Source organism: Acanthisitta chloris, unplaced genomic scaffold, assembly GCF_000695815.1.
Source record: "Acanthisitta chloris isolate BGI_N310 unplaced genomic scaffold, ASM69581v1 scaffold1281, whole genome shotgun sequence".
Taxonomy (NCBI): Eukaryota; Metazoa; Chordata; class Aves; order Passeriformes; family Acanthisittidae; genus Acanthisitta; species Acanthisitta chloris.
The window spans coordinates 11,517-22,819 of record NW_008655286.1 but is presented as its reverse complement, the minus strand read 5'-3'; the positions used below and the strand labels follow the sequence as shown (position 1 = coordinate 22,819).

Here is an 11,303-nt window from a genome sequence, read left to right as displayed (position 1 = left end):
ATATATCATTTGTTTTCTTCAGCAGTAGCTTAACATAATCTTTAAGCCTCAGAAAAATCTATACTGGCTATTAATTCACCTAGCTCAGCAGTTCTACTCCATCCAAAAGTAGACAAGATGACCAGTGGGTAGAGCACAAACTCTTAGTTATAACATTAACTTTTAATTGGTCCTCCAAGATAAAATTAAGTAAAGGCTATGGTTTAACTTACTTAACTTAAAAAACAAAATCATTATTATACTGATTTTAATAACAAAAAGAACTGGGAAACCCTCATTATGAAAAACATTACTACCACCTTCAAAATAAAAATCTCTTTACAGCCTGCCTATTTAAAGACCTTGAATTCTATGATAGTATGCTGTTTGAATATTAACCTTTATTATTAAAGGTTCAGGTTTCAAACTGATGACACCTTTCCTGAAGTACTGGGGGCTGTGTCCTTAAGAAAAGTCACAGACTAAGCAAAACGATCTGTTTAGATGATGTTTCTCTTCTATGAGGACACTTTGTTGCAAGTTTCTAGGACCTTTGAGCAATGCAAACGTCTTAGCATAAAAACTCACTGAATTTACAGAAACAACACAAGTGATCCTAAGAGCTACTCTTGGTTTCATTTTTTTGTTTATTCCTATCCATTGCCTATCACCATGTCCTTAATGATTATAGTCACAGTTTGCTGCCTTAGTGTTGATAATGATTTTTGCAACAGATTTTTTTTTTTATTGGAGAAGTATCAGTTTGTACAAATCACCCCAGAAGAATGATAAATGCTGATGAATTTCTCATTTTGCAAGCATGTTTAAAAAATTAAAGCCATCTGTAAAAGTCAAAGTGATTGAAGACAGACTTGCGGACAAACTGATCTTCTATCTATTCTCATAAATTAGACAACGTGCTAGGTATGTCTGTAAGTTTCTCAAACTGAAGGCTCTATCCTTTGCCATATTACAAAGGACTGACCTAGCAGAGACTATTTCCCCAGTTGTTTTCCATTATTTCAGACTGGGTCTTTGCAGTCTTATCAAGCTGTATTACCTGATCTTATATGGACTCTCTCAGAACAGCAAATTTGCAAGTAAGTAAAAGCTAAGTTAAAAAAACATCAGAAGATGCAGTGTTGAAAAGTAACTCATGTTGGGGAAGACTCAAATCTCAGAGAAAGATTGAGTTAAACAGCAATTCTCAGTACAAGTGATACAACAGTTGGAACCAATATGAATTTGAAGTCCTTATATATATAAATCTGAAATTGAATTTCTGATGAATCAGGTTACTTCTGGTTCCACTTTAGCTCTTACTTTACCACCTGGAAAGAGCTGTTGACCCAATCTTTGAACAGTATTGGAGACCTTCAGACACCAGTGATTACATATATGCACATATTCTGTTAACTATTAATTGAAATACATACTGTAATACACTTTCTGTAACAAAACATACATATGAATGGCATCAACTTAGTCCTAGTTTCTAAATTTCACTCTAAGACTGGAGTGATTTCACATCACATTATTATTGCCCTCTTATCCAGATTAGAAAAAACCCACCTTAAGTAATAAATGGCCAAAGCAACTATGTAGTACAGAAATACCATAGGGAGGTCTAGATTATAAAATCCAAAACTCATCTTCATAAACATACTACAAGATGTCACTTTGTAAGTGGGTCAAACTGAAAGGGTTTAGGATAAATTACTTCAGCAGATATAAATGGTGTTTACTTAACAGCTGATAGGAGTCAGACAAGGTGAGAGAAAAGGACTGACAAGATGTCATCTTTTTTCAAAAGCCTTCCAGGACACGAAAGGAGCAGCTCAGAGTGCAGACTTCACAAAGGATGTATACACAGAACCTAGGCAAGCACAACCTTTTCCTTATGAAAAAGATCCCCGGCACTTTTTTTTAAAGTTCTTTATTTATGTAACAGGGGTAACAATAAAATATCAAACTGACAGTGCTCTGTGAGAAACCATTTAATCAATACTGCCATCAAGTGTTCCCTGTATGTATTAGCTATGTATTTCTCTCTTACTGCATCTTGGCTATACAGGTGAGTATGGGGATCAAAGGCTGTACCAACTGTTTCTCCATACCAACAAATTTCAACTGAAACTATCATCATCATTGCACAAGTAATTCACTTGTAGTTTGAATGCTTTTGATGAGGTTAAACAGCGTCAGGCAAAAATCCAGAAGTCCAGGGATGCTGGGAAGCAGCAATACCCTAACTTGCTCATTTGGTGGCTGTTTCCACTATGGAACAAAGGGAGCAGCTCAAGTATACTGCCCACAAAGAGGCTTGTCACTTTACAAGTATCAGTCTGTGGCAGCACAGGGACTACAGGGTAATCCACACTGTAGCTCAGAGATTAAAATGGGCAAACAGGGACCAAACCACTCATTGAAAGAAGATCAATCATAGGGAAAGCACTCACACAATGAGTTAACTACCTCTGCAATTCATTCTTCTCCCTCGCTCTGAAGCCCTTTTGCTACATATAATCCAACAGCAACGCTGAGAAAAAGCTTTAGGAAGATGCATCAAACAATGCAGTCAATAAAGACTGAGTAATGTAGAAACACTGACTTGGATGGGCAGGACAGGACATGACTCTTGAACTTTCTTGCAAGTAGAATTAGTTGGAGACCACAAATAGGCATCATGTTCTGATTACAGATATATTGTATGTTGTCATTCAGAAGTCTATTTGTCATTACAAGCCTCTTCTGTCCTATTTTAACATGCATAAAGAATTGCTTCATTATACAATTATTTTCTAAACTGTTTTAGAGCTAACTACAATAGTTAGCTCTCTAACTATTTTGGAATCTTCTTTTCTTGCCAAGAAGTGGGATGACTGCGACACTGTTGCTCAAAGCACTCATGGCAATATGAAACAAAAAGCAGATGTGAAAAACAACTTAAAAAAAAGCTAGGAGACATGGAACAGCAGCAAGGACAGTCTGACATGCATAGTCATAACCTAAAACATTGTTAATTATATTGTCTTAGACCAACAGGCTTGATGAAGGAAAGGCTGAGGAGAAAATGCTATTCTGCCAGGAAAGACACATGGATGGGGTAAAAGCCAATTTTACAGTTTAAACACAGTCACACTCCTAACATTGTTCTGATCCATAAGCCTGCATAACCAGGGTAGGATTGTTTTATGCTTCTTCGAAAAAAAACCATTTCAGACAGTGACCCACACAATGGACTACTATTACTATAACTCAAACACAAGTTTTCAGTTACTAGAAGAAAATATTTCTGAATTCTTGAGAAGGCTATATGAAAATAGTTCTAGATCTGTGTTTTCCCTGAAGTGCATCTTAGCTCCAGGACACAAATAGAACTGCTGTAAATTGATTTACAGCAGCAAAACTTCCTTTGGTGACAGGAAACAATGTGGGGGAGGTGGTGTTGCCCACAGGAGGAGATAACTTCATGTTGCTTTTTTTTATGGAACAGTTACTCTAGATTTCTCATACAAGTGGTGTTGCAGATCATTTTTAGAACCCATCAACAATTTTTTACTTAAGTCAATAAGAAAGCACTAGTTGCCATGCCACAATCTGGTTCTCTAACCATCAGGAAGCAAATAAAGCACATCTGATGGTGGTGGGGGTGTGAAGGTTTATTTCTAAAACTACAGCCCATACATATAAACAAGCTAAGATTTCTACTGAGAGGACTATTTAGGAGGTGGCTTTGTACAAAACAAATATCTGAAAACAGCCACAGAAAGAAAAGGAGTTCTATGAGTGTGAAGGCTGAGTACATATATATTGTTAAACGTAACATATTACTCACCCGCAATTGTATGTGCATACAGTCTGCTGCCAAAAGTAAAAACATGTAATTCGTAGAGCTTGGCAATTTTTTCCAGGAATTCCTTACAATGAGGACGCAAACGAGTATGCAACATAGGCTCACCTCGACCTAACTGGAAATGAAATATTCCCTAGAAGAAAAAGCATGTTGAGTATTATCAAAACAGGAAACACAAATGCCAGCATTCCAGAAGTGCTCTCTTCCATTACATCCACTACCTTACTTGGTCCAACAAGACTAAAGAAAGTTTTGGCCACAAAATTCTGTGGATGAGTAAAATCCAAAGCACATTTTTGCTCTGTGACAGGCAGTCCAACAATAAGGTTTTTAAATGCAGCAAGCTGTACTGTTGAAAAGTTTCTGATCAAGGTGGCTTTCACTCAAATCTCTACTTATGACAAACTTAGCTGAGAAATTTCTCAAGCTCCTTTTTTCAGAAAAGTTCAGGATTTCACTCCAATCAGTACATCTCAGTGAACTTCATGCAGTTACATATTGAGCTCAAAGATTTTGTTAGATGAAAAAAGTATGATGTCTGTGGAAACATATCAGATAGCAATCCAGGAAGGAAGCTTGCAGATAAAGATCCCAGCTAAAAACTTCAAAATCTTTATAAAAGCATTTTTCTTCAAACCACACATTTATGCAGATAAAGGCATAGCCTTTCAGACACACAAGTTTTTCTTAATCTTTAAGTTGAATAGTCACTATTCCCCTTCCTCTAAAGTATGTTTATAGCTTGCTTTTTGCTAGCAAGGGTGTACACATGCTGAACCTACTGGACATGCAAGAATGGCAAGAGGAAAGATAAAAGAACTAAGCAATTGCAGTTTGCATGATACTGACATTTGAGTTTGCATCCTCTTATTCAAGGCCCTGTAAACACATTTTGATGTGCTTCTTGTTTTAAAGCTTCCAAATTGGAAATGTTACAAGCCAATAATCCTTTGTAAGTTCAATGAGAAGTGTTTCATGAAGAAATTGAAGAGCAACAGCCAACCACCCCCAACAAAACTGAAGGAAAAAAAATAAAATGCTAGACATACTCATGAAATGACAGATGTAGCAACACAGGATTATTCAGAAAAGGGAACTTTGAGTGTAAATAATTCCTTATATCACCTCAGACTAGCAGGGAAAATAGCCTCATTATCAAGTAGCCAGCTTGTGAATTACAGAGGAAAGAAAGCAGAAATTTCAGAGACCTGAAACTTCTCTGAAAGTGATTAGAATGGAAAAGTGCAGGAAAGCATGAATGGAAGAAAGCAAGCTGTCAATTTAAATGTAGAGAGCAAGGAACGTATTTTAGAAAACTTGTTTCTCATTTTCTGTAATACTTCAACTACAATTTTACCTAACTACACAATGTTCTCTTAAAGAATCATCCTTTGAATATTGTTAGAAACATTCCTGTTGTTGCATTGGCTTGAAAGTTAACACTAAGTACCTTATTAGACATTTGTTGGCAGTGCTGTTCTGTAGTATGGATCAATGTCTGGTCCAAATCTACCATGAGCACCAGTTTTCTGTTTCGATGTAGTCGCTGTTGATCTTCTCTTCCTAGCTGCTCAGCTTGCTGTAACAAAAATATTCACTGCTAAGCGTAACTTAAAAGAAATAAAATTAGGTTTACTGCCTTCTGTGTATTGCAAACTCGAGAAGCAGTTCTGCTACAAACTTACTACATAGGCAATGATGCTTCAACACAACTGCAGCTGATTTGTCAGCAATTTTTCTACAGGAAAAAAATACTCTCAACGTGTACTCTCAGATCTTTGTGACGCTAGGGACTCCTAAACTATAAACTCAGTATAGCTTCCAAATTTAATAAATAAGTAACCACTGAATTAATTTAAGGCCCAGTGCCTCGAGAAGAAATAGAAGTAGCTGTGGGGTGCACAAAGGAAAAGTTCAACAGCTGGTCTGAGAACTGACTGCAACGCTGAGCAATTTTGCGTTAATTAGGTACAATACAGCTAACATCACACTGAGCATAAAACTGAAGCTGCTGATGACAGAAATGATAACTGTCAACTTCAGATTAAAGAATATAGCCTCCAGTTAATATTATGTAGTTCTATGTGGGCACTGACAAAGACCTTATACTCAGCAAATCTGAGACTAGTGTACTCCTCTTGCACATACTTACAAACTTTCAATGTATCACATTAAGCTCTGTGTTCACTTGACTTCTGATAGCAAGTTGCAGTGTTACCCTCAAGACAGCTAAACTTAAAAGCAAAGTAAAGTTGGAGCACCACAAAGCAGCAGGAGCCAAGTGTAAACTGCCCTTTGAAATGCTCATCTATGATGGGGACACTTCTAGCTGCTCGTATCCTCACAGTTCTTCTCACTGGTGTTCTTTGGAGAGTTAACAGAAAAAAGTGAGCAGTAACACAAAAAAGTGAAAAAAGATCAAGTTGGGGAAGAAGATAAACAAAATGTGTATCTTCAAAATAAACATGCTTTTTCTCCCTAAATAAACTGAGGGATAAACAAGCATATTTTGATAACTCAGATGAATGGAGTAATTGAAAAAGAATGAAATAATTTTAACATACAGGTAGGTTGCAAACAATCTAGCTTTACTACATCTAGTGAGACCAATTAAAAGGTAAAGGGTAAAGCTAGGTTTCAAAGACACTGCAAGCTTTGAAGTCATTTCAGCTAGAGAAACTTTCCATAAACTGTTCATTCTTAGAGAGAAACATTCAGTCAGTCAGTTTTCAGGCTGCTTTCACAGAATTGTCACCTTCTCAGTACACAGCTCTAAAAAACACTATAAAACCTGGTAGCAATAAATCTACATTAAGGGAGAAAATCCTGGACTACTAATGTTCAACCCCAAATTCCTCTTCACAGGTAGCCAAACTTCATGTGTGAATTATACACAACATACAAGAAACTACTATAATTAACTTTCTCAACTGTGGAGCTATTGTGATAGGTGTGAATAAAGAAAGTAAGATGGTACTTGCCTCAGAGCTGACTTTCAGTTCTGGGACACTGTGAACCATGGACACAGTTGCTGTCGATAATGGCACACTCTGCTTTCCATTCTTGCTTCGTATCCTGATCACATAGGGAAAAGAAGCATCAAAAGAGAGTAGTATAGTGAAAAGTTGAACACACTAAACCTGTAGTATCAAACTATTCACCACCTAAAAATTGATTAAAAACAGGTATTTTGACTAACACTTTAAAATTCTTGTTAATGCAAGTTACTACACAAAATGGATAGAGATCAAAGCAGCTCACTAGAAAAATTCCTGCAAAGTCACTGTAGTTATACTTCTATACAATTACTTCATGACAAATGACACTAAGATGAAACAGATGTGTATTGATTCGCATTAGAAAATAAGCTATAAACTACATATAACTACCAAACCATTGAAATTTAAAACTATTCCTTTCCCTTTTTTTGCCATCATGTGGCATGCAATTAACTACTTTTTTCCAAAACAGACTATGAAATAAATTTAAGCAAAGGATAGGCAAAGTTACTCATTACATATAGCAGAATGACTTGCACAACTGCTGCTTCAAGAAAAGCATACAAAAAATTCCCATACATACTCAGGCGGCATTTTCTTCCAGAATTCATATGAATTTCTCCTAGAAGACTTCCCAGGTATCATCCAACAGGAAAAATGTAAAAGCCTGTGCTGAGTAGCAGCAGGAGGCAGAACCTTGCTGACAGCAGCTCCTTCCCTTCATTCCCATGTCAGGCCAGTAACAGCCAGTACTGGGAATGCTGGCAGCAATGGGGAACCTTTCCGCTCTAAGTATTTCAATTTCTACTGCCTTATCTCAGATGTTTGGACGGGTGCTTTGGCATTAGGCCCATAAATGTGCTCCGTGAGGGTGAATTACAGCATCACCTGTACACATGCCATGTTGCAAATGCACAGGTAGGAGCAGATGCCAAAGTGCAGCTCATGCTTTACTACAGAGTCCCATGAAGCCGATGGATGTGCTTTCAGGGTCCCTAACAGTACTTGGGGTTTATTACCTGTATGCTAAGGAGCTGTGGGTTGGGAAGCAGGTTGACCCAACTCTAGACTTTACTGGGAATTTGAACTGTGGTTTGTGGAACGTGGGAGGCCAAATTTAGTAGCAGCCCTGTACTAACCTGAGTCTCCACTGCCAGGGGACAAGTCCTTAGAGGAGAAATATTTAGATGCAACTGTATTCAAACCTGAAATCAAATATTCATTCAGGGCAGACAAAGCCCTATTCAAAATTATCCCAACCTTGTCAGATTTGCCAAATAATACCTTTTTACAAAATAATAACATTCAACTTTTTCTTAAAAAGCTATATCCAACCCTTAACTGGCCTACGTATTGCATAGCATTTTCAATATTCATTCCACTTGTACTATTTTATGGGATAACGTTCACAAAATAATTCTTAATAATGAGTATGAATTAAAATGAAACCAAAGTATTTCCTGCCAAACAAAATGAGCATGTGACATTCATTTATAAAATCCAGGCCACTATACAGTCCATTTTGGAAAACAGCTGTTGAATTAGGAATTTGATATGCATAAGAAACATTCTCTTAACCAACTGAATTAGCAATGCGACAAAGCAAAAGAAATACAATAATCTTTTGAATTTGCTTTCTTTTCGGCCTAAGGTTTAAATTCCTTTAGTTCGAAGGCAGAATATTTCACAAAAAAATCGAAAACAGTTTTGAAGCCTTAAATTGAAAGCACTGGAGACAAGCTAGCTCCCACACAGACACAGTACAAATGAAGCAAGGTCATGTGAATAAGGCTGCTATTACCTCACAGCTATTTACACCTGGCACAGATAAACTCCCAGGTTTACTAAATCACTGTTGACACACCATACAGTCTCAGTTATGAGTACACAGAAAGCAAAGTAGGATACACTGTGATGACAATTTATGTCTGTATGCATGCTCTACCGAAAGTACTAGCTTATCCTACATTATCTCCACAAAAAGAGTGTGCAGGTATTAAGTCCTACATTTGTAACATGAACTGTAACTCAACCACATGGCACCTTATTCATCCATTCCTAGTTATGAATTCCTGTAATGGCTAAACTGAAATAAAGTTCTAAATAATGTATCTGTGACTACAGTGTCACATGTATAAAGAGAAAGAGGGCCCATATTTGAAAATTTCAGGATGACAAAACAAGTTCCTTGTGTAAACAGTAAAAGTAAATTAAGGCACTTTGCAAAACTGGCATAAATCTTGCCTTTTCATGTGTTTGTTTTATCCACAAGAAACACAGATTCCTGTCTACAAGCAGCAATTTTTCAGTAAAGAAATATAATGATTACACTATCAATCAAGATAGTGATCAAGAACTGATATATTCAGACTGCATAAATTCAAGCAACAATTTCATGAGCCAATCTCAACAGATACAGGTTTTTGAAATCAAATGTGAAAGAGTACTTTATGCAGAAATTTAACTTTTAGAGGAAACTCCCTCTCAACTTTCCTTACAGGAGCATGAATACTGTTCTCCCACCCCACTACTACCTACAATTTCACAGTAAATCTTACAGGTATGATTCACAGCTAGCAAGACTCAAAAGAGAGAACCAAAGGAGAACTTATAGCACCTGCAGTACCTAGAAGAGAGTTGGAGAGGGACTATTTACAAGGGCACATAGTGACAGGACAAGGGGAAATGGCTTTAAAGAGTGTAGACTTAGATTACATACATGAAAGAAACTGACTGTGAGTGTAGTGAGACATTGCAACATGTTGCCCAGAGAAGCTGTAGCTGCCCCATCCCTGGAAGTGTTCAAGGCCAGGTTGAATGGGGCCCTGAGCAACCTGGTCTAGTGGAAGGTGTCCCTGCCCAAGGCAGGAGGGTTGAAAGAAAATGATCTTCAAGGTCCCCTTCCAGGAAGGGAAGGTGTCCCTGCCCAAGGCAGGAGGGTTGAAAGAAAATGATCTTCAAGGTCCCCTTCCAACCCAAACTGTTCTATGATTATTATCATCATATAGTATATATGAGTATTAGATGAGAGAAGGAAGAGCTTAGATCCCTCATCACAATCAAGGAGAAGCTGAAAAAAAAAAAAAAAAAAGAGCTGACAATACTTACTGAGTTAAGTGTCCCTGCCCAAGGCAGGAGGGTTGAAAGAAAATGATCTTCAAGGTCCCCTTCCAACCCAAACTGTTCTATGATTATTATCATCATATAGTATATATGAGTATTAGATGAGAGAAGGAAGAGCTTAGATCCCTCATCACAATCAAGGAGAAGCTGAAAAAAAAAAAAAAAAAAGAGCTGACAATACTTACTGAGTTAAGTCCTGGCCACATTCTGCACACAAGCCTTTCATAACAACAGGATGGCTGCATCCTTCCAGTCTCACCAAGACACCCCTGAAAAAGATGTAGGCATTCCATTTATTACAGGTTGATTTCAAATACTTAAATTAATAACTGTAGATCAAAAGAATTCAAAGAATAAATTCTGGTTATGATTTGAGTGTTGACCCCTTAAGATATATGCTTTTGCACAAACACGGGAAAAAAAGACACCAATTAAATACTCAAATTATTCAATTTCACAACTTTAGAAGTCACTGAAGTACATACTGTCAGTTTCCAACCTTAGTTCAGCAAAGACATTAGATAAAAAACAAGCACTGTTTGTTCAGAGATAGTTTATGTTCAATTAGATACAACTCCCCATTAATATGCTACTGAGCTACACAGTAAAGAAAACCAAATGTGGAAACTTCAGAATCTTCTAACAAAAATATTTTGATTTTTGATCCTTAAGCCCTGAACTGTCATATTTTAAAATAAAGACAAAAAGGATATTTTATTCTTTCTTCCAAACAGCAGCTAAAACAAATCAGAAATTAGAGCTGGAAACACAAAAAGTGTGACATTGACTATTCCAAACTGCTTAGAAGACAAAAGTCTGTTTTTCAGTTGAATAGTCCGACTAAAGTATTCCTTGTTCAGTTCTCAATAGCCCTGGTTTTGCAAATATTATAATTTATTTTCTCTTAATTACAGTATCAGTCATTATAAAAGACTTCTATTTTCTTCAATACAGTTGAAGGAGTTGGTGTTTCAGACTTCTTTAAAAAAATCTATTAAGTAGAATTGCATGATCATGAGCTGCAGTATCTCCCTAATGTTTTATAAAAATAAAAAGTCAAGCAGCTAAAAAAAACCCCAAACCACCAACAAAATCCAAGCTGGCTGTAGTGGTTTTCCTCTGTCTTCAAACCTGTACTGCAGTCAGGAGAATGCACCAGGGAGAAAACAGTTTTGCATGCTCAAATGTCTCATTTATATATCCGACTACTAACTATTCGGGAAATCCACTTTCCAAGTGACACCTGCAACTGCTTACTTGCAGTGTGTCATTTGTTCCTCAATGACCAGAGGACTGATGACTCCACTAAAAAAACTGCAGTTCATGCCTACACTGAGGATTTTTTC

General features: G+C 37.0%; 1 protein-coding gene across 1 annotated transcript in view; it reads right to left on the bottom strand.

Moving 5' to 3' along the window:
• CTDP1 (CTD (carboxy-terminal domain, RNA polymerase II, polypeptide A) phosphatase, subunit 1) overlaps positions 1–10,221 on the bottom strand; it is an 89,734-nt gene extending 79,513 nt beyond the window's left edge. Inside the window, exons 1-4 of the mRNA XM_009083814.1 lie at positions 10,143–10,221; positions 6,817–6,910; positions 5,286–5,414; positions 3,818–3,968 (exon numbers count right to left, since the gene is read on the bottom strand). Of these exons, the coding sequence (XP_009082062.1) occupies positions 3,818–3,968; positions 5,286–5,414; positions 6,817–6,910; positions 10,143–10,183 (415 nt within the window). The 5' untranslated portion in view covers positions 10,184–10,221. The remainder of the gene's footprint in view (positions 1–3,817; positions 3,969–5,285; positions 5,415–6,816; positions 6,911–10,142) is intronic.
• Between the last annotated feature and the right edge of the window lie 1,082 nt (positions 10,222–11,303).